Below are 23,424 nucleotides of genomic sequence, written 5' to 3' on the forward strand. Positions count from 1 at the left end.
TAAACAACCAATCCAGTTGACCAGGCATCTCACAAAAAAAACTGAAAAGAAATCGAAAAGTGACCATAAAACAACACAGAAGGATCCTTCCTTTCTGGTGCCAGTCTAACCTGGCACCCCCATGATAACACTGCTGCATTTTCTCCTGGCCCCCAATCTCATCCTAGCTACTACTTCCAACAACATCACGACAAACCATTGAAGAATTCAGAGTTTATTTCTATGTTTTCCTTATCTCATCGCGAAGCCACTTTCCTTTTTTTAATTCAAGGTGATTTTGGTTTACCTTCTCAATGCGCACATTGCCTTTTATTATTCTTTAGTATTTCTTTGGGTTCATAGTGCGCTATTTAGTATCGGTGCAAAGGTCGATCTCTAGTGTGAAATTAAGAAAGTCAAGCATTGATCTTTATCTGTTTGAGCATTCATTAATTGGTGGATTATTATCTTGGGGAATTCAACATGTAAATCAGGAGGCTTGGAGGCTTAAAGGCATGCGCAATCTTGATGGGGCGAAACAGAAGCGGGCACATCATCACCACCTATGTGATCTTTCCTCTGCTCTTGTTATTATTTTCACCTGTTCATGGCTTAACAAGCTATGACCCGGAGTCTTTAGATGCATTGATTCACAAACACGCAATGAAGGCACAAGCAAAGAAACGTACAGGCACTTCATTACAAGTCTCTCTCCCTGCTAATTTCTCTGGAATCGAAGTCTCAATTGTTAGGCTAAGAAGTGGTCATTTCTGGGAAAGAGGAGTCAATTTCAGTTCTTTTTATATCCCGCCAAGGGTTCTTCCATTCCCATTTGTGAAGAGACTATCTATAGTATACCAGAACTTGGGGAATTGGTCTACTCGTTATTACAAGGTGCCTGATTATTCATTAGTTGCTCCTGTTGTTGGCTTCATGGCTTACGATGCTTCAAATTTAAGTGCACGGGGTGAAGCACTCAAGTTTAGCATTCTGGGTGACCCCATTTTGATCAGCTTTCCTAACCTTGAGATAAAAGGTAAGCTTGAGACATTGAAATGCGTCAAACTTGGTCCAGATGGATTTGTCCAATTCAGGAACATAACCAAGGGAAACACCTGCATCACACAAGGTGATGGTCATTTTTCACTAGCTGTTCAAAATCCTGAAGTAGAGAAGAATATCAGAGTATGGAAATGGTATGTGGTTGGATTTGGAGCTGGGTTTTTTGCATTGGTTTTGTCGGGAGTGATTGGATACACCACTTTTAAACTAGTGAGGAGTAAGAAATTAAGAGGAATGGAAGCAGAGTCTGAAAATGGGGTGGCTCTTGATGCAACTTCAGTCGGAAGAAGTAAAATGCCTTCAGCATCAATGGTAAGAACCCAGCCAACCCTTGAGCAAGACTATGTTCCTTGACTTACATTCCAGTATAACTGTAGCTTTTCACTCCTTTAATTCAATCTTGGAGTGATGACACCTTCCCCCCACTTAATTTTTCAATTAATTATAGCAGAATTGTTTGTAATCTTGATACATGTTCTCAGAGTTGAGGCAGCTACATTTGAGATTTGTTTGTGAGAATTAAGAAATTTATCCTCTGATATTGATTACTATCCTCTGATACATGTTCAGTACTTCTGGTTGGATCAATTTGCACTTCTTGGAACGAGGTTTTGTTAGGTCGGCAACTTGGCTCTTGTGATTGTAGCATTCACTGGAAATCAAGTGTTGGAACACTACTCGTGAATAACAACACAAGAAACAATATTCCGAGTTAAAACGGTCCCAGAAACAATTGTTTGTGATTTCAACGACTGTAGGAGAGCCGGCTATTGCTAATCTTACTTACAAAAAATAACAATAATCTCATCTCACACACCTAAAAGCATTGAAAGAGAAAAATAATTTCTCTTACTAAAAGAAAAACATTTTCACTGTAATTTCTTGGTCCTTCCTGTCATAAAAATTTTAATACAACTTTTCTCAATATTTCTTACACGCAAACACATATATATCACTCTCTTTACTGATTTGCTTAACTTAACGTAGTTTAACATCTCTACAAAGGTATATACAGTTTGCTGGAGTTTCTTAATTTCTCCAAGCTTGATTGTAATTTGTATGTCTGAACTCTTTAGTTTTGAGAACTATGAAAATTAAGTCTTATTTGATTATGAGATATTTGTCATCTCCTCGCAAGCATAATCTTATATATTACAGCTAAGGAAATATGTATTGAACGCGCAAGGTAATTTAAAATATATTTGAAAGCACAAAACTTCATGTCCAAAATATAACAAACAATCATAAACTTTGCATTGCTGGGAATACTGTGGAATTATAGATATACCTTTGCTAGAGTTAAAATAAAATAAAATAAAATGAACTTGTTTGTGTCACCACGCGCGCTTTTCCTCAATGGATAAATGGTTGTGAATTGCTGTTGCAGCTATCTTAAGAGCTAGGAAGCAGCATTAATGGAAGTGCAGTGGACGTTTATTTGCCCCCAAGGATGGGGTTTCTAACTAACAAGGCCACTTAATTTCTGACGCGGAAGTTTGATCGTTGTTGATGCTCACTTCTCAGGACTTCTGTAAATGTTTCAACGCATGCATGGATGAACTTGCATTGCTCGACCAGAAAATAGAAAAAGATAAGATGTACCAGAATATTACCACACCTATTAACACCATCACTAACACCCCGACTCTCCAATTTCTGAGCTGTTTAGGAGCTCGGGGGAATGCAAACTGATCTTTATTTTGGGTCTTTAGTGTTGAAATTACTGTTTATAAACGGTAATAAATAGTTGAGTTAGAGGTTTGAAAATACTGTTTTTAAAATGTTTATTTATCTCATATAAAGATAATATTTTTAGAAGACAACTAAGTTTTTTTAAATTTTAAAAAAACAAGAAAAGAAGACAAAAGAAAAAAAGTATATACTTTTGTTTTTTTTATACATGTTTTCTATATGTAGTAACACCTGAAATATTATAATAAAATATTATATTTATTAATACTATAACAATTGATGAAGTTGTATGGTTATTAATAAAACAATTATATTTTAAATTAAATTGAATAGTTTTTATTTAGTTTTATTTTAATAGTGGTAAATGTTAAAATTAATTAAAAAAATTTAAAAAATAAATTTAAAAAACAAATTAATCTTACTGACTTTTGATATTATAAATATCTATATAATATCATTAAAAAACCCATTTTGAGAGCTGATCCATCATAGTTTTCATTTAATTTACTATATAATAGGAATCTAAACTTACAAATACTTAGAAGAAAGTGTTTTTTTTTCTAATATAAGATAAATATCATTTTACAAACTATATTAACATGATTCGGATACTAAAATTCAACGTATACAACAGAGGACCTCTGTTGCTCAGGTCTAATATTCTCAGCCCCCTAGAAACCAAGTATTTTATCAAACTAGCATAGTTTGATGGGAGTTTTTGAGAAATAGTACACGAGAAAAATGTTTTTGAGAAATAATATAGTACTTTTAACTGAACCAATATTAAAAATATATAATTTTATTAACAACTGTTTTTATCATTAGTGTTTTATTAAACAATCACTATTATCATTCACAATTGATTAAAACTGTTATTGAGAATAATAATTGTGCTCTAATCCTCAAACCTGAGATTGGAGAGATAATGTAAATTCAAGATAAATATTGTAGGTTGTTATGCGCTTGCCTTGGTAAACAATTGTGAATTTTCTATGCTATTAGCTAGAGGGTATATTACGCTTAGTCTTCCTTTTCTCTTTGATTTTAAAAATTATGTCAAGGTTGATAGCAAAACAATGTTGTAAACATACCTGCATTTAATTATATTTTTCTTTCCACAAGTTTTTAAAAATATTACTTCCAAACTATTATACTTTATTTCATTACATAAATGTATTATCAAAACTTACCTATATGGTAAAACATTTTGTTTGTTTGAACGCTTGGATACAATTTATGAAGAACATAATGCAAGTGAAAAAGCAATTGAATTATTTAGAGATACAGTAGAGGATACTTAGCAAATACAGTTGAAAATGACTTAGTTACGACAGCTCATATGTTATGCCACCACCTGCTCCATCAAATATTTTACTTATCTCAACCATTTAGTAGGTGGTTTAGTAATAAAAATTTAGGATTAAAAAATTTATTCTTCCTATAATTTCAGATTCGAGCTCTATAATTGCTAATATAATGGCTACTGGAGACTTAAATGATCGTTAACTTCAAAACTCGAGGGATTAGTCGAGGTACACACAAGTTGGCTCGGATACCAATGTTAATATATATATATATATATATATATATATATATATATATATATATATATATATATATATATTACCTCCCTCATCCCAAGCTATTAAAACTATTAGTTCAGTCACTTCTAGATCCTTTAGTCAGCAAAAAAAAAAAAAAAATGTGTAAATAAGTCCTTAACATCAATTGCATTTTGGTAGGAATGATTTTGCTCATAGATTAAAGATTAAAAGCTAAGGCTTGCTCTTACGAATTAGGATATTGCACATGATCATTGAATATAATATTTTGCTAAAAAAAAAGACACTCTTACAAACCTCTATAGGATCATAGAACATAATATTTTGCCCAAGAAAAAACATTATAATGAGGTTACATTCATGGGCATATGCTTGATTTATTGCATGAGAGGTCGTCCAATAAACCTATAGTACATAATGATGAAAATTATGATCATGGCACAAGATCAAAAACAAAAGTATTTTTTCTATGATCAATGTTTTAACTTCCATTTTTGAACACTTTGAAATATTGATAATGAGTATGACTAGAACATCGTATTCCAAATTAATAGAAATAGACAATATAACTCTCACCAAGATGAAATATGTATTAAATGAAGATGATGCTTGGGTATCTAGAGATCAGATTGAGTTTCATGCTGAGAAAGTGCATGATGAGGAAGAAAAATGACAAGTTGGTAGTGATGACAAATTTAAACCCATGTTTGAATCATCACTGCCTATTTCATTACCTGAAGAGGCTTTTACGAGTCCTTGGATATCTATGATGAAAAACCGTCTAACACATCTTGAGACATATGTGCGTCATCTTAGAGATATGCAATCGCTATATGTTAGCTACTCAATGATAAATGGCCAATGATTTAAAAGACATCTAAAGCATGATGGATAATCTATTCTCTCGCTATTCACCATCCTAAAATTTGTACTAAGAGCATTTGCATTATGTCTTAATATATTTTTGGTTTTCACTTTTTAATTGTAATAAATTATGTATTTTAGAGATTATACAATGAATGTTCATTTTTCTTTTCCATAATATTCATGTATTTTTACCTCTCCATTATATATATGTTTCTGTTGATGACAAAGTGGGATAAAATATATGAATTATGAGAAATGTGTTAATAACATATATATTTAGGGGGAGAAATCCATTTTTTCTTAATGCATAAGCTATTATTAATGCAAGTTATTTTTGAATATTATGAAATCTTTTTTATATTTAATTAGATTATGCTAAATTGTTAAATTTCTCCATGTACTGCAATGCAAAAGAAAGAGGAAGGCATATTTTTATATTTAAGATTATATATTTATTGTCACCATAAAAAAAATTTGTTGACTTTTAGGTCACACGTTTATGTTTTTATATATTTTGATAATAACAATAAAATAAAAATTTGACTAATAATATGTTTGGATGATAATAAGAGTTAAACAAGTTTTATACAAAGATTATATCAACAAGCATGAAGGATTTCATAAAAAACTCAATCAAGAAGTCCAAGAAAAAAAACAAAGTAAAGACTTAGAATTTAAGTGTTCATTGTGCTTTATATAAATATGTATATCTCATCTTGATAGCACAATTAAAATGAAAGCACGTAATTCACTATGCATACATTTTAAATGATTGATTAAACATTTAATATATGGTTGTAAGAATCCACATAGGTTAAAACTGATAAATATAGTATTTTGTATGAGCTAATAGGCCATTTGGTATGACCAAATAAACCAGTTGATCTCTTATTCATCATCGATGAACACCTGGAAATTCTGTACCGGTCAACCGTTTCAGTTGTTAGCGGCTGTAACAACTATAGACAACTAGTTTTTACTCTAAACATATATATAGCTTGTCTAATTATAAAATTAGATATAGAATCTGAACATACATAATATACAAGCTATTCTAAGTGCAAAAACACTACAAAATCATCAATAATTGATTATACTCAAATTTGTGCAATCAAACCTTCATAATCTAGCAAAAGAATATATATTCTTATTTTCACTATACTTAAACACTTTTTAATCCTATAAATATTATTTTATGAGGTATTAAAATATTAGAAGTTTTAATTGTAATATTCATATTATTAAAAAAATAAATTATAATAATAAAAATCATACTCGTAAACAATGAGAATTAGAAAAAAATGATATATTTATATTTACGTTACAGTAAAAATAAAGTGATCGGGTTATGACTTATGAGATGTGGCGCAAATCCCCATTAGCCCATCGATGAATGGCCAGATCGTGGATTCTAAAGGATATATTGATTAGAGTCAAATCTTTTTAGTTAGTTACAAAATCTTAAAATGAAAGATTAATTTATTCAATTAGTAAAAACAGAGAGCACATAAGGCACGTGACGACGTGGAAAATGCCGGACCCCTAAATTAGAGAGACGCGTAGATCGAGTCATTGCCGAACACGTTTGCGGCCAGATATGACGTTGGAAATAAATAATAGATTTAGCCAGCGCGAATATCAACGTGCCAGCTCAACAACCACCACCCCCGCATCGTATATACGCTGTACTTATACGCTTGCCTCACTACGACACGTGTCTCATGACGTGGAACTTGCCTTGTCGCTCCCTCTCTCTCCTCCCCTTTTCCTTCATTTCTCTTCTCCATGCTTCCCCTGTCTTAAAAAATTGAACTTTCATTTCCCCCTCTGTTTCGTAAGAGAGAGGAAAAAAATGCAGTCTTTGAAGTTGGTGTCAGGGTCTCTAATTTCAGTTAATTCCCTCTTAGTGTAAAATTGAAGACAGAGTGAGCATTAATTCAAGTCTCAGCAGTTGACAGTTGCTATCTGTACAGAGAAGGAGATTTCTGATTCGAGTATTTGAAGGTATGTAAAATATGGAGTCTCTTAAAAACCCTGTGTTTGATTAGAGAATTTTCTTTGTCAATTAATCAAGTTTTTGTTTGGTTGGTGAGAAAATGTGAGAAGGGTGAGGAAATTGAAAGTTGTGAGACATGTTAACATGAAAAACAAAAACTAAGTGTTACCTTGGTCATTTTGAGTCTGGAAAGGAGAGTAACAAAGAAAGAAGAGAAGTCTTCGAGTTCAGTTTGTTTTATTAATTTTGGAAAAACTTTCGTTCTTTCATTTTGAGGTTCAGATTAGAAACTGATCTGGTCTTTCAGTTTTATCGTCGAAAACTGTGAGTTAGCTGGAGATTTGCTGTTTATTAATTTTGCGAGAGGGACAGGAATACTGTATGCCTAGTTGAAGCTGTGTTGATAAAATTACTGGACGGCACCTGATCGCGTGTAGGAAGATTTTAGATTTCCAGCTTAACTCGAAGGGGGTGTTTGATTTTAGCCCTTCTGCCTACAGATAATACAGTCTCCCGGGAAAGGATCTGCCGTGGGTGTCCGTCGCTTTCTTTTTTATCCTATGGCATGGTGGAAAGACGTTAATACCCTCGGACTTCATAAGTAATATTCCTAGAAGAAGTTCAGGAACAGAAACGCTTTTTTTTTTTTTTTGATTTACGTAGGCTGTCCGGTCAGTTTGCGCGCATCACGACTATTTCTCATGGTTCACTGAACATCCTGCAAGTCCAGGGGTAGATTAGACACCGCGAAGGTAACAGGCGTGCACATAAAAGGTCGAACCGGGACAGAAACGCATCTTTAATCATATTTATGGTGTGGTTAGCTGTTGATAGTTAATGTTAATGATATATCCTGTGTATCGAATGAACAGAAGCCATAAATTTAATTATTTCGCGTTCCCTTGTCTGAAAAGAGCTGAGGAAGCCCGATCTTTTACTGTATCGTACGTGAAGAAAAAATAGCCTTGTGAAAATCGGTGGTATCTTCCCTACACTAAACTGTTTTGCTTTGGGATAGATGGTTTGTGACTTCTTTAACAGACCTTACTTTACAAGCTGTGAGTGTTTTAGTGAATCTAGAGATTGTGCAATGACTTAATTTGAATGACCAGATGTGTCTCTCGATTCAATCTTTTTATCTTCTATTTTTCTTCGATCCTTTCCATGCTGTTTCCCACACCTTTGTCAATCTATCTCCTTTTGTTGCAGGTGAGAGAGTTAAAACAGTTTTTTCATATCAATTCTTAATTAAAACAAAAGGGTTTTTTTCATGTGTTTTACCATGGGAAACATTGAAGAGGGAAAGTCTTCCACTTCTGATAAATCTTCACCTGCACCACCGGTAAGTTGTGAATATTTACATTTCAGTGGTGGGAACAGATATCCTCACGTTCCTTTACTTTTTCAAACAAAAAATCTGATTGGAAAGACATACTGTTACTTATTTATGTGATCTTCTGCGTTTTTAACGAGCAAAATTAAGTTGAGGCTGGTTTCATATGGGAAGCTTTGATTTTGATTTGTTTGCTGTGATTTAGTTGAATTTTTTTTTTCTTCTGAGTATCGGTCAGTCCTTTTGTATTGGCAGGATCAGACCAATATTCATGTGTATCCTGATGGGGCAGCTATGCAGGTTATCTACTTAAGGCCTGCATTTGTTTTCTGATTTTTCATTTAGCAGTTGCCACATGACCAGAATATTCAGCTGTGCCTTTTTGTATTTATGAAACTTCCAATTCAATTGTGATATTAAGTGATTTTGTAACATCATTAGGCATATTATGGCCCCCGAGTGGCTCTCCCACCATATTACAACTCGGCCGTGGCTTCTGGTCATGCCCCTCATCCTTATATGTGGGGCCTGCCACAGGTATTGCTCAAGGCTCCCAAAGAGTTGTGACTTTAATTCAAGATTTTTCACTATCTTTGTATTTTTGGTTGGTACTTGAGAAGTAGTAAAATAAATTGAAGACTTGTGCACTGAGAAAGACTTTTAATTGCAATTCTTCCAGCCTATGATGCCACCTTATGGGGCACCTTATGCGACAGTCTACTCACATGGAGTGTATGCACATCCGGCTGTTCCAATTGTAAGTCTGCATTTTTTCTACTAGTGGTTATTTGGTTATTCATGTAATCTTACGATACTTTCTAATAAGTGATGATCAAGGTTTCAACAGAATACTCAAAGGTGTAGTGTAAATATTGGAGAGTGTATGCATGCTTATTATTCCTTTCCTTTCAATTCCAGGTATCCCATCCTCATGGTCCTGGGATTGTGTCATCTCCTGCAGTAAGTGAAGCCTGCTCCTTGGAAATTTCCTTTTCTACGCTTCCAATTCTAGTTCTATATATATACAATATCAGTTAACAAAATGAGTTAGAAATGTGTCTGCTGGAAATACATAAACTGGTTTGTCGTTGCTGTGTAAGCATTTGTAAGTTGAGACCACATTCAATTCTTGTACAATTATGCAGGCTGGAACCCTTTTGAGTGCAGAAACACCTACAAAATCTTCAGGAAATACTGATCGAGGTTTAGTGAATAAGTTGAAAGGATTTGATGGGCTTGCAATGTCAATAGGCAATGGTAATGCTGAGACTGTTGAGGGTGGGGGTAGGCTGTCTCAAAGGTTTGGAATTAACAATGACTAATCTCCCTTCCAAATTTTCTTTCAAGTTTTGTTTCAGCTTAGCTGCTTTGTTTGGGTGGCTGATGTGATGATCTTTGAGAGACTTCCTTGACTTTCAATTGTTTGGCCGTGTGCAGTGTGGAGACAGAAGTTTCCAGTGATGGAATTGATGGGAATACAACTAGGGTAAGCCCTTCTGTCTTTCAAGAGCATTTGCATGCTTTGAAATTTAATATGTTTCTGAATTTTAACAGTGATCTTTATCTCTCTGTTTGTTAGGGAAAGAAAAGGAGCCGTGAGGGAACACCAACTGTTGGTATGATCTCATTCTTCATTGAGAGTGTTGACCTAGACACTCAATTTCCAGTAGTATTTGTTCTTTTCCTGTTGTATGCATGACATCCAACCACGTCGCAACTTGTGAAATGACACGTACAGTGTCTCTATTGACCAGAAAATTTTTCCAGAGAAGTGCTCATTTGGAACAGGATAGTTATTGAAAGTGAGAGACATGTTGCCATGCTCGTCATCTTTTAATATGGTGGTCAATCGAGCAATGGCTTTTTTTTGGGTAAAATCTTGATATGTCTAGCTACTTGAGAACTTACTCTTATCCAGAGAAAATCTGAAGTAATGATCTTTTTTAGGAATATTGGATGTTGTTAAGGGCAGCAGTTGCTAAGTCTCACAGCATGCACAGATGAGGAAACTTTCCTTGTAATTGAACACTATCATGCACGGCAATGAATACCAGCATAAAAGAAATGGCCTAGGGGATGAGGAATAGATAAACTGAACCTCATAGTCTGTTTTGAAAATAATGTTTTTAAGTTTCATTTAAGTACAATCTTAAAAAAAAGTTTCATTTCACAGCATGCACAGATGAGGAAACTTTCCTTGTAATTGAAAGTATCATGCACGGCAATGAATACTAGCATAAAAGAAATGGCCTAGGGGATGGGGAATAGATAAACTGAACCTCATATTCTGTTTTGAAATTAATGTATTTAAGTTCCATTTAAGTACAATGTTAAAAAAAAAAAAGTTTCATTTCTGTGCTCAATCATCACAGCAACAGGTGGAGATACAAAAATGGAGTCACATTCCAGTCCCCTTCCTAGAGAGGTGAATGCATCCACTGACAATGTATTGAGGGCAGCTGCTGCTCCTGGCATGACCACAGCATTGGAGCTTAGGAACCCTCCTAGTGTGAATGCTGCTAAGACAAGTCCTACTACGATTCCTCAATCCAGTGTAGTCCTGCCCTCTGAAGCCTGGTTACAGGTAATGTATGCTGTTGAAAAATTTTCAAACCGTTTATTATATCTCTCTTGAGACATAAGTTATTTTCCATATTTTGATTTTATTTTTCCTGTTTTTGGAAGTTATTGTTTCTAATTAGAATAGTATATATGCCCTTCCTTGTAATTTCTGGTGGTATGCTTAGAATGAGCTGGAGCTGAAACGGGAGAAGAGGAAACAATCAAATCGAGAATCTGCCAGAAGGTCAAGATTAAGGAAGCAGGTAGGGTACATCTGTGACAACTTTTTTGTTCTCTCGACATCCTCCTGTTGGTTTAAATCCTCTATTAGATTTATCAATTTATAGCTGAAATCGTGCTCTGTATTCCTCCCTCTAGTCTGAGGCTGAAGAACTTGCACACAAAGTTGAAGTACTGACCACAGAAAACATGGCACTCCAATCTGAAATAAGTCAATTTACAGAGAAATCAGAGAAACTAAGGCTTGAAAATGCTGCATTAACGGTACACCCTTTCAGCAATCCTTTATTCCGGGAGGTGGTTTATTTACTTATTTAGTTTTTTGTCTGTAGTTCATGATTTTTGTTACGAACTTTTAAAGTGTTTCAATTAGCAGGAGAAACTCAAGAATGGACAATTAGGACATGCGCAAGAAATGATTTTAAACATTGATGAGCACAGGGCCCCAGCTGTTAGTACAGAAAACTTGCTATCAAGAGTTAACAATTCTGCCTTTGAAGAAGAGAGTGATCTGTATGAACGAAACTCAAATTCTGGTGCCAAGCTGCATCAACTCCTGGATGCAAGCCCCAGGGCCGATGCTGTGGCTGCTGGTTGATGACACTAGTTCACTCCCAGTCCCTTGTTATCTTGAATTTCACGGCAACCGTGTAATTTTGGCCTAATTACAAGCCCATAAATACGGCTAACAGTTAGCAGTTGATAGAATGGCTAGATAGGATTGGCGTCTATACTTGAGACTCGTGATTTTGACATGTTAAGTTAGCTTTCTCAAGGCAGAACTGATACGTTTTATCAAATTCAGAGTGCTGGGATGGCCACTCAAAGGTAATGTACATCGAAGAAAATCAGGAACTAAGTGTAGGGAAGGTTTGGAAAATAATTTATGAGTATTCTGGAGTGTGCAATTTTAACAAACAGTGACGTGGACACTGTTCGATATATGTATGGGAAGATTGTGCTGCTTTATAAGACGCTCGCTCTTGTTATTAAGTATCTCATATAAGCTATAAATTATGATTGGAATTTGAGACCGTTCATTGATAATATGCTTAAACAGTTATAATTATAATTCTATGAAATATTAAAAGAGATCAGGGTCTGCTCAATGCAGTGCGCATTGTGCACTCTTGCAGCTCCCTCTTGATTCAAGATTTTAACTTCCTTTTAGTTCTCTTTAGTTTACAAGATTTTTAGCTCTGATTCATAATTTTATTTTGTTTACTTTTTAGTTGTTAATTCAAAGAGAGATAAGTTGTTGGATTATGGATGAAGAGAGAGAGAGAGAGAGAGAGAAGGAGAGTTGTTGGTTGGTAACAATCTGTGATGAGAAAACACAATTTTGATTTCGATGAGTTTTATTGAGGGCTTTTTACTCTTTGCATTGCTGAAAAAAATAAATTGGTTTCGATAAATTTTTTTATTCAAGTTAATTTTTTATTTTTTAGTCAATTAAATGATGATTTAGGACTTGAAATGAGTTTTTTGAGGTGTTTTGAATGGTTATTCAGTGGCCGGCCGAATCTAACCTTTGGCTCAGAACTTTTCATCTCGTACAGGCAGAAATCATTAATTGAGCGGATACAAGGTCAGATGATGTGTTCTCAGAGCAGTAAAGTTTTGGACGTGAGCTCCAAAACCACAGAAGGAAAGACTAATAATGAGGACATTATATGGAATTCAACACTAACATCGGAGTTCATTCTTTTATTTGTGAGAAATCTAGGCTACGGTTCTTCTGGTTTTTTTTAAAAAAAAAAAATTAATTTTTTTATATTTGTTTATTCTTAAACAATGTAGTTGATTAGAAATACATTCCAGTCTTTAAAAAGTTTCCCTTGATTTCTAGAAAAATATTTTCTTTTATTTTGACTAGAAAATATTTTTAGAAATTATGATAAATTAAAAAATATCTTATTATTTATTTATTATATTTAATTTAATCCTTAATTTTTTTTATTGCTATATATTTTATTTTAAATCTTTATTTTTTTTCAATTTCTTCACAATCAAACATTAAAAGATATTTTTCAATTTATTTTTTATGACATTACTAAATATCATCAAAATATAATTCACTTTATTAAAAATCAATTACTATAAAAATTACTTTTTATTAAAAAAACTATTTTTTCATCGAACAAACAAAACACTAAAAAGTAAGGTGAAGTGAAGACACAAACTATGCCATTTGAAATCACTGGGCTCCATAATTAAAAAGTTGATTACGAACATGACATGGGTATCGGAAAAATATTTTATTTTTGATAGAATATGAAAAATATAATATAAATTTAAATTGTAAAATTATAAGTAATTTTTTTAACTAATTATATAATGATAATTCCAATCAAAAAAATAAATTACATTAAAATCTGATAAAGTGAGTAAATAATATTATAATTAACCAGTGATCTAAATAAAATTAGAAGGATAGATAGTATTCAAAATTACATAAATCCCTAAAAATTTAAATTAAAAATAAATATTTAAAAATAAATAAATAAAAAATAGAATAATAAAAAAAAATTTCATATTAATATTTCCCTATAGATTTTCAGCTCTATCCAATATACAGTTTGAAAGATATATTTAAATTTACAAAACTAATCAGCATATATTTTAAGGTCAAATTTATATCTAACTTTGTTTATATTATAAATTTAATAAACTCGTAAAATCAGATCGATTTTATCGAGCATATCGATTTTACACCAATTAAATCTGATTTTATTAATTTTCAAGTTTTTAATTTGATTCTATACATTAAATATATATTACAACGTAAAATCATATAATTTTAAGAATCATATAATTTTAAGAGTTAATGGTGATTTTAACAAGAATACCCACGTTATGTACTTAAGAAAATATAATCCTGGGCAAAAAATTGTTGGCTTTTGTCTGATTGCCTCTCCTTTGGTTGACCATACCTTTGACGCCCATAAGCTCAGGTGACGAAGTCGCATCCTTGGAAATGTCCCTACCTCTCATCTCACATGCTCTCCCCGTGACTTGAGATCTCATTTTAGCACTACTTTACCGACTGGTGATATCTAGTGGAGGGCTGTCCTACATGAAAATATATTTTGAATTAAAACGGTCTTTATCTTAAAATTCCCATTACTAAATTCTGACCGTTTGTACAGAGTACGTGTACTTCTCGTATCTCCACGTCCTAGATCTCCGCAACTCCTTAAGAAAAAAAATATACGAAGGAGTTTTGTTCAACTTATCATGTAATAAATAAATATCATTAACTTTTTTAAAATTCAGTTCTTCTCATATTTCCACAATCTTGCCTAGACCCTTTGGTTCATTTTTGCGTCTTGTCCCCTCAATTCTTAGTTTCAGTTAAGCTTTTAAAACACTTGTATTGATGGCCGTGGATGTATTTAGTACTAGTTCTAACTTCTAATGGGGGTATTGTTATGATGTCAAAGTTGAAGTTTTCGATGCATTTGGGAGTCTTAAAAAGGATGAATGTTTGAAATTCATGGCTTTTGGTTGCTTAACTATTCTGGGACTTGATGTTACCAAGTGGGTTTTGTTGGAAGTTCAATTGCAAGGTAGTTGGCAACAAGTATCATATAGTATTAGATACACATAGGAATACACTGTTTTGTTGAGATTTTGTGATTTGGATCCTGCAGTTGGGAATTGGGTCCTTCTTCCTTTTGTTTTTGATAAGTAAATGTTGAAACTCGGTGAAAGTAGTTCACAAAAAGTTAGAAGTTATTATTTCAACAGTCTTATCGTTTGATTGTCTTCTTCTGGTGTTAATGTGTCATATTTTTGGTGATTCCTTCATCATTCTAGATAGGTGTTAGCCTATGGTTTGCCAAATGTTTCATTTTTCGGCACCTTGTGCGAATTCTATCCCATCAAACATGTTAGTCTCGTAGATGTTAGCATATGAAGGAAATTAGAATTACTGTTCTCAGATCTAAGTTGTAGTTGGTACATGTGATTTGAACTCACAGCACTTCAGAATACACATGATGTCCGCTGAGGTTTTCAATTGTCTTAAAACGTACCTTTTTGTTTCCCTTAATTCGGTGGAATAGACGGTTCTTTGTCATTCTTGGTGATTAGGGAGGGTTAACTAGAGATTTAGAAGTCTACTCGGAGTGTCTTCGGATTGCAAAGAGAGGATAGAGAAGTAGAATCTTTTCAGTTAGTCTTTTTGAAATATGAGGCATTCTGCAGCTGTATGGGATTATAGAGCAGCAATTGAGCATACCAAAGACTGGAACGGTATGGACCAGGTCATGCTCCGCAACCCACAAGGAGCTTCCGCGCGGGTGAGATTCTCTTAACTCGGTTTTTTTCCCATGGTTGTTCTGTTAAAGCAACGAATTCAGTAGTTAGGATTAATTTATTGATAATTATCGTTGTGTAATAGGAAATTTTTACTGTAAAGGAGATGGTATCTGTTGCTAATCTGCAGATAACTGATAAATTGATTGGTGAGGCATGCGTTTTCATAATTACTGGTTTTGTGATAACAGGTTAGTCTGCATGGAGGGCAAGTTTTTTCATGGAGGAATGAGCAAGGGGAAGAACTTCTATTCACAAGCAGTAAGGTATGTACCTTTGCAAAATTTTACAAATCGTGCACTGTTTTCTTAGGTCAATGTTGGTTTTGAGCAAGGCAGTATCCAGAAAGGGATATTTTCCATTGTACGGCTGTCCTAGTATCAGAACTAAAATCTAAATGAGAAATGACTGGGAACTCTTCTTCTTCTTCTTCTTCTTCTCCCCTTGCCTTTCATTTTGATTGCACGAGAGCTTACATTACATGTTTAAATATGACTAGTCAAATTCATGGAACCATAATCATAGGACTCACTAGATTTTGAATTGCTGTTAGATTTTTTGTTTCTAAACAGGTTGTCATAGAGTTGTTCTAGCATAACAGAGACTTGCAGATGGTATTGATTAATAAATTTTAACTCTTAAGAGATCCAAGACTGATTCAATTATCTGACCTTTTCAATTATTGCAGGGGATCTTTAAGCCTCAAAAACAAGTGCGCGGAGGGATCCCTATATGTTTCCCGCAGGTACCTCTAAAGTTCCTCTTTTATATGCTTAAAACTTCATGAGCGAACATATCTTTACTTATGTAAACTGCTTTAATGCTTGTGAAGTTTGGAAACTGTGGATCTCTAGAGCAGCATGGTTTTGCTAGGAGCAAGATTTGGACAGTTGATGACAATCCTCCTCCTTTGCATCCCAATGATTCCCATGGGAAATCCTTCACTGACCTACTGCTTAAACCATCTGAAGAAGACCTGAAGTGCTGGCCTTATAGGTAGGAGCTTGGGTTTTTTATTTCCTTATGTTCATCAGAGTAAGGGTTCAATCTTGATGACTCGTGATTAATAGTCATGCTCATAGAATCATTTTATTGTGAAGAACAAGACTAAGTTTCTTATTTCGCCCTGACTAAGATTTTAATTTTAGTTTTTCGTTGTTGTTGGATTATTGGCATTTTGTGCAGACGGTCCATAATTTTGAATTACTGGTTTTTCAATAGTTAGCCTTTTATGTTGCAATTGAAATCTCCAAAGTCATGACTATAATAACCCACTACCGAATAGTTCATTCCGAAAGCAAGTCCTCTGTTTGGGCAGAAGAGCTCAAACACTGAGACACAGCAGAATCATTCCAATCACATGCACAACTACAATAGGAGCTGAACCTCTCTCTGTGCTTGCAATGAGTTTGAAGCGACTAGTGTTGGTTAATATGTCTCTGTTTTTTGTTTTGTTTCAGTTTTGAGCTTCGTCTTAGGGTGTCACTTGCAGCAAATGGAGACTTGGCGCTGACATCAAGAGTTCGGAACATCGACGGAAAACCATTTAGTTTCTCATTTACATATCACACATATTTGTCAGTTTCTGACATAAGGTATGAAGTCTATTTACCCAAATGTCACACCTAAAACAAGGAAAGGATTAAGTCCTTAGCATGCATTCACTTCTGGAAAACAATTTTTCACACTTTCCCATTCCTTCTCTCTTTTCTCCATCCTTTCTTGAGAACATGTAGAAAATGGACCTGCTCAAGAATAGAAAGCATGAACTTGTTTGGCTGGCCTTTAAATTAGAGAAGGATAAAATATTTATGTATAAAAAAGTCATAAAAGCAAGAGAACCAAATTGAGACTTCTTTTTCTAAAATGGAATATTCGGAAATATCTTTTTCGTTTCATGGTTTTCTAGGTCTTTGTAAATTTACAAAAAAAAAAAAAAAGAGAAAAGGAAAGAAAGAAAGAGCTCAGTTTTGTAGAGGTATTCTAACTAGGAAACATAGTATTTTTGTTACCTGTTTTGTTTGACAATAAACTGAAAACTTTTCCATAAGGTAGCATTAGTATCACAGTTTAATTCTGCACACGAAAGAATTTCTTCATCTCAAAATGGTGGTAACTTTATAATGAAAGACGACCTTTTTTTGGGGTGTGTGTGTGGAAAGAATCATCAGAATCCATAGGAAAAATGAAATTTCTTTAAGATTCCAATCAGATATTTATTGCTTAGCTATAGAAATAATAAAAAAAGCATGGTAAATCTATTACCAAAAACATGTGTTTTAATACGATTCATGTGTTGGGAATCCATTAAAAGTAGCTTAGCATGCATGCTTAAAAATTTTCATCCGATTTTCAATAAGCATCCTTTGGAAAATGCACTGTTTGGACTCACTCAGAAGTGAATCTTTATATCAGTGAAGTGAGGATAGAAGGATTGGAAACACTTGACTACCTAGACAACCTTCGACAAAGAGAACGATTTACAGAACAAGGAGATGCCCTCACTTTTGAATCTGAGGTAAATTCCACTATTAATTCCAATTTACTCCTATAGCCGTGTTAGAGATGAATGAATGGAACTGGTACTTAAGTTGACAGAAATGCTGAATCGTTTTTTATTAGTTTCTTTTCACTGCAATCTATACTTATAGGAACTGCGCTTCAACACCTTGGTGTTCATTTTCATGCAATTTCTGGTCAACTTTCATCTGATTTTTCGACTGCTAGAAATGTTAGCAGTTGAAAAGAAGTGGTTTTTTCATTTCCCAAGACAAATAATTACATATCTCTCAACATCACTTAGCATAGGCGTAAAAGAGAAGCAGTTTTTTCCAAACCTTTTGTGCGAGTTAATATTTTCTCACTGCAGAGTGACTAGCACGGAGACAACAAAGCAACGCCACTTTTCAAGTCCCACTTTTTCCCCCAGGATCTTTCCACCTTAAATCTCTTTAGGAGACTTTGAGATCGACATAGATTCTGAATTAGTTTTTTATTACCAAATTTCTTTCAAATGCATTTGCATGGTTTCACACTCATTGTTTGCAACATGATGTAATATAAATTCCCGGTTGGCATAAAACCCCTTTTCCGTCAGCTACTCACGTGGTTCTCAGGGTGCAACAATGGCTTCTTTAGCATTTTGTGTGTTTGTGTTTGTGTCTTCATTAATTTATTTCTCTACTGTCTGGATTTATCTGGCAGGTGGATCGAGTTTATCTCAGTTCCCCCAATGCAATTGCAATCCTCGATCATGGGAGGAAGCGGACATATGTTATTAGAAAGGATGGACTCCCGGATGTAGGTAAGTTGTGTTCAGTAAAACTGTGCATGCACAATTTTGTAAACGAGTAGAAAGTTAAATGATACTCTACATTTTGGGTTGTAAACCTTATTATTTATTTACCGTTCTTCATGCCCACAAACAGCGGTGTGGAATCCATGGGAGAAGAAATCAAAAGCAATGACGGATTTTGGCGATGAAGAGTACAAAAAGATGTTATGTGTCGATGGAGCAGTGGTTGAGAAACCTGTCACCTTGAAGCCAGGTGAGGAATGGACAGGGCTTTTGGTGCTCTCAGCTGTGCCTTCAAGCTTTTGTAGTGAATACTTTGATCTTGAGAGACGAGGTCTTTGAGATGTAGAGTTAATTTTCTAGGGCAAAAAGCGGACTGCTTAATGTACGTAGTCATTTGATAACTTGCTTTAAGTTTGCCTTTTTTTTTCCCAGAATTATTACCGCTTTTGTTGATTATCATAACGATTTATATGTTACCAGTCATCCGAACTTTTTATTTTATTTTTTTAAGTATTGCCAAAGGCAACCAGTGTCAGCACCTTCCCTGATAGCTTTCACCAATTAGATTGCTACCAGATCTTTTACGCGTTTCGCTGTGGAACATAAAAAAAAAATGTAAAGGTGTTGCTAATATATTCTCTAGCACATAAAAAATATAATGAAAAAAAACTCTGATGCAGCAGAATAACAATGAGACAAAAAAAAAGCATGTTCTATTAAAAGATATAATTTAGTTTCAAAATACATGGAAAACATATTTAATAATTCCAAGGTTTTGATGTTTTTTTTAACAAAAATAGAACTCGGCAAAGTTCAATGACAAAAGAGTTGACAATGTAACACTTCTATTTCATATCAACCCCCTCCAACAAATATATGTGGCCTGTGCATTCATCTGGTGCATCTTCCATCCTCATGCCCCATCCTACCCACTTTTGGCTTTGATGCTTCAACTTCTTGTAATTCTCAATTGATTGTCATAGGATCTCATCATCATGATACTTACACTTTACATTTGGGTCTTACCACTTCAAGTATAGTGGTCATATGGGATTTGATGGAATCAGAGCAATGTGTCCAATATTTCAAAGGTGTGGGTAAATAATGCCAAGTGATAGAGATATGTCAATATTAGCTAATGACACTTGGAAAGTTATTGGTGTTATGAAAATAGACGGTATTTAAGATGAGGTATAGAATGATTTTGATCCATATTCTCTATATGGGAGTCCACTTTTGATTTGTTCTTTGACATAACATTAAACCTCACTATCGGATTCCTGATCCTTCCTGACTTCAAGCCTTGCTCCATCCTTTTTGCTGCAGTCCCTAAATCCATAAAATAGCTTGATGAATTGTTCATCAAGTAGCCGAAGTATGGAGCTTCTAAAATGACTAGAGTTATTGAGCTCTAAAGTCTCAATAAAGATGAAAGTGAGCTCATTTTCAAGCAGAGAAGGGTAGATTTATGTTGCCATGTCATGTAGTCTCATAACATATTCCTTCACTAACTCATTACTTCTCATCCCCATTCTTTAAAGGTCATACCTGGTTGGAATCACCATCAAGTTAAATCCAATTTTTTTTAAAACATGCAATGGCCAAATATTCCCACTTCTCCATTTAAGAGCCATTCAAACCCATATACCAACTAAAAACAAGTTCAACTAGCCTTTTCATGAAAAATGATGAATAAAAAGTTTCTCTTCATAGATAACTTCAGTCATTTTATTGTAGTATATTTTGAGATGAGTCTCTGGACATTGAGATCCTGTATACTTAACAAATAAGAAGACTCTAAACTTTTTGGAAATGCCAACATTTGGCTCGCAACATTCTTCATTAGTTGAAAATAGATCATATATGCCCTCGTCTTTAACGACCTAATACTCATTTGTGGTTATGTTGGATACTCTGTCTTTCTCTTAAAATGGTAACCACCCATGATGAATCATATTCAGGCTGAAATAAGGGTGGAGGCATTTGGGGCATTTGGTTTATAGTAGTTTACAATGTATTTTGAGGCATGATTGCAGGAGCCTTTAATAATCCCAGGGCATTTGAAGCAATAAATTGTAGGTTTTGGCTAACATGGAATAACAGGGAGGAAGGCATGTCCGTAGTGAAGTTCATGTTGTTGGTTTTTGTTTGTAGTGGTCCTCCCTAAAACCTTTCAAGTAAATGATCTATTTCATCACTTTTTTCTTCAAAAAGTTGGCTTGATTCTGCCATGACTAAGTTCTTTCTTTGTCTCCTATCAGCCTTTTCAGAATCTTTTAAGGTATTATAGATTTTGAAAGGGGAGTTGGCCTTTGGGAACCTATATTTCACCTTCAAGAAATTTATCAAAATAAAAGTTGATAATTTAATTAAAGGATAATATTGTTTATACTGTTAATGTTACATAAAAGTCTTATTGCTATTCAAACTACAACAAAAATAAAAATATTACTGTTTGGAAAATGGCATAATCAAACAGAAGATTTTCATAAAAATAAAAAAGTATAATTTACCTGTCACCTTTTGGAATTGAATTTATTTATACTGTTTGGAATGTTGAAATTGAATTAAATTAAAAATCTTGACTATTTTACTCTTAATTCAGAATTAAATCATTTCTTTGCTTTCCAAATCTCATCCATTGACCCCCTCAATCTCCAATATTTGAAACTAGTATCACAAGTTTCTTCCAAAAGCATGGAGGAATGACGTCATTGCCATTAGATCATGAGTCTATTAGTAGTTTTTAGGATTTTAAATGGTTTAATATTTCTGGCAATTCAAAAGCTAAATATCACTAGCATCTAGCATGGAGAGGCTTACCTTTCGCGATTGCAAATATTTATTTGCACACCCTTGCAGATTCAAGAAGAAAAGGTTATACTGGCAGGCAATACTTGAAATCTTTCAAAGCACCCATAGTAAAGTTGCCTCGTGCTCTTAAACGTTCAATGGAAAAGTTAGCAACCTAAATCCCACTAAAAGTGTATTTATAATAATAATAATAATAAATTTATTGCTTAATTTTCCACCTTTAAAAAGGAAATCAGGGTAAAAACTCTCTGTTTGGTGATTAGCTACCTCACAGCAGCGATTACTTTAGTATTCAACCATCTAAAAAAATTACAAAAGAAACAATAGTTTTTATGAGGTGGTTAGAAATAATTAAGCATACCCGTCTGCTTTGTCTATGACATCAACTTGTGCTTTGAGTTGCCTCATCTGAGAAGATTAGTGAGCGAAATTAAATACGAAAAGACAAATAAGAAGCGTCCTGGTTTTACTCGCTCACCTGGGTCCATAAAATATGCTTTCTAGAGAGTGAGGTTTCCTCGAATCCAAAAAAAAAAAAAAAAAACCTTCAAGGTTCGCGAACTCCATCTTTGCCAACAGTGGAGTGAGCCGCGCGAGAGAGAAGAGAATAGAACAAGAGCTGTGTTCTGTATTGATTTATTGTACAGATACGACGTCGTTGTTGGTTAATAACATCTACCATGTTCTTCGGGGATAGAGGGACAGGCCGAGGCTGGTAAATATGGCCCATTTCCTAGCCCATCTGCAGCCCTTGATATTACTTACTTTCTAGGCCCATACGTAGTTACATTTTTAAGTGTAAGAGCCTGCTATATCTCTCTTTTATTTTCCTTTCCTTTTCTTTGTTTTATACTTATTAAGACTGGAATTTCTTTTAAAGTATTACCAGTCAAATTGGATACATCTTCATGCAACTGGGAAGAGCCTTGAGTATAGAATGAAAAAAATCTCTCTCCATCTCGCTGTCTACTTGATATGGGAGGAGAGAAATAGGCGGCTTTTTGATGGCAGTAGTTATTCAACTGATATGGTGGTTCATAAATTCCAAGTCTTATTTTATATGGTGCTTCACTTTCATGACCTGAACCACTCCCTTATACGTGTGGAGTAATGTTGAATCCTAATACTTTCTGTAGGGCTACTATTGATCTGCTGCAGATGTGAGGTGGGTCTACTCTTCTTGCATTACCTTGTATTGTCATGGTAGTTGTTGCTCAGTGGATCATGTTTCATAATTGTGATCTGGCTACTTATTATTCCTTGTTTTGGGATGCTTTTTTGCCTGGTTCCAGCTTCTTCTTGTGTAATTAGGCTTCCCAATGCTTTGATTGGTTTGCTGATTGTCCTATGATCTTGATTTTATGGTTGGTTGTTTGCTGCTGTTTGATATTATTCTTTGGCTTGTGATGCTGGTTGGGTTAATTTTGACACCTACAAACCTTGTTAGGTTTCTTTCTTAATCATTGCTACTCACTTGTTTTGAACCCTGTATGGCTAGTCTTTTATGGGAGCATGTTCTCTCTTTTGTTATTATGATGAGAGTCTGTTTTCTCTTTTGCTCTTGTATATCTTATACATGTTTATAAACTTGTTGGTTAATCAGTATAGTTACTTTTGATCTTAATACATACTTACAATCTGATAAAAAAAATGTAAATCCTGTTTGAAAATTCTTAATAAAAATATAAAGAAAAAAAAC

At 34.1% G+C, this 23,424-nt stretch overlaps 3 protein-coding genes and 1 long non-coding RNA gene across 10 annotated transcripts; 3 read left to right on the top strand and 1 right to left on the bottom strand.

The window, feature by feature from the left end:
- The first annotated feature begins 115 nt into the window (after positions 1-115).
- On the top strand, positions 116-1,595 carry LOC133693006 (uncharacterized). The gene has a single exon (XM_062114196.1). The coding sequence runs from the start codon at positions 508-510 to the stop codon at positions 1,393-1,395; it is 888 nt and encodes a 295-aa protein (XP_061970180.1). The 5' UTR covers positions 116-507; the 3' UTR covers positions 1,396-1,595.
- A 5,299-nt stretch (positions 1,596-6,894) lies between these two features.
- LOC133692721 (common plant regulatory factor 1-like) lies at positions 6,895-12,289 on the top strand. 7 transcript variants are annotated; one of them, XM_062113847.1, is made up of 14 exons: positions 6,897-7,166; positions 7,659-7,759; positions 8,368-8,500; positions 8,747-8,791; positions 8,933-9,028; positions 9,171-9,248; positions 9,410-9,451; positions 9,637-9,791; positions 9,929-9,977; positions 10,071-10,107; positions 10,864-11,075; positions 11,239-11,316; positions 11,432-11,557; positions 11,667-12,289. In XM_062113847.1, the coding sequence occupies exons 3-14, from the start codon at positions 8,429-8,431 to the stop codon at positions 11,889-11,891; spliced, it is 1,215 nt and encodes a 404-aa protein (XP_061969831.1). In that variant the 5' UTR covers positions 6,897-7,166; positions 7,659-7,759; positions 8,368-8,428; the 3' UTR covers positions 11,892-12,289. The 7 variants fall into 7 exon arrangements, with proteins under 7 accessions (XP_061969833.1, XP_061969831.1, XP_061969830.1 ...); XM_062113849.1 differs by lacking the exon at positions 7,659-7,759 and having other exon boundaries at positions 6,895-7,166; positions 10,870-11,075; XM_062113846.1 differs by lacking the exon at positions 7,659-7,759.
- Positions 12,290-14,446: 2,157 nt separating this feature from the next.
- Positions 14,447-19,412, top strand: LOC133692153 (putative glucose-6-phosphate 1-epimerase). Its single transcript, XM_062112885.1, has 8 exons — positions 14,447-15,597; positions 15,805-15,879; positions 16,302-16,358; positions 16,446-16,609; positions 17,074-17,208; positions 18,029-18,131; positions 18,818-18,917; positions 19,042-19,412. Exons 1-8 carry the CDS (start codon positions 15,487-15,489, stop codon positions 19,248-19,250), a joined length of 954 nt encoding a protein of 317 aa, XP_061968869.1. The 5' UTR covers positions 14,447-15,486; the 3' UTR covers positions 19,251-19,412.
- Positions 19,413-19,602: 190 nt separating this feature from the next.
- Positions 19,603-22,474, bottom strand: LOC133692154 (uncharacterized). The gene is made up of 2 exons (XR_009841832.1): positions 22,204-22,474; positions 19,603-22,133 (listed from the first exon to the last, which is right to left on the bottom strand). It is a non-coding gene; the product is annotated as an uncharacterized LOC133692154 (long non-coding RNA).
- Between the last annotated feature and the right edge of the window lie 950 nt (positions 22,475-23,424).

The sequence above is a fragment of the Populus nigra genome, chromosome 4, assembly GCF_951802175.1.
Source record: "Populus nigra chromosome 4, ddPopNigr1.1, whole genome shotgun sequence".
Classification (NCBI taxonomy): Eukaryota; Viridiplantae; Streptophyta; class Magnoliopsida; order Malpighiales; family Salicaceae; genus Populus; species Populus nigra.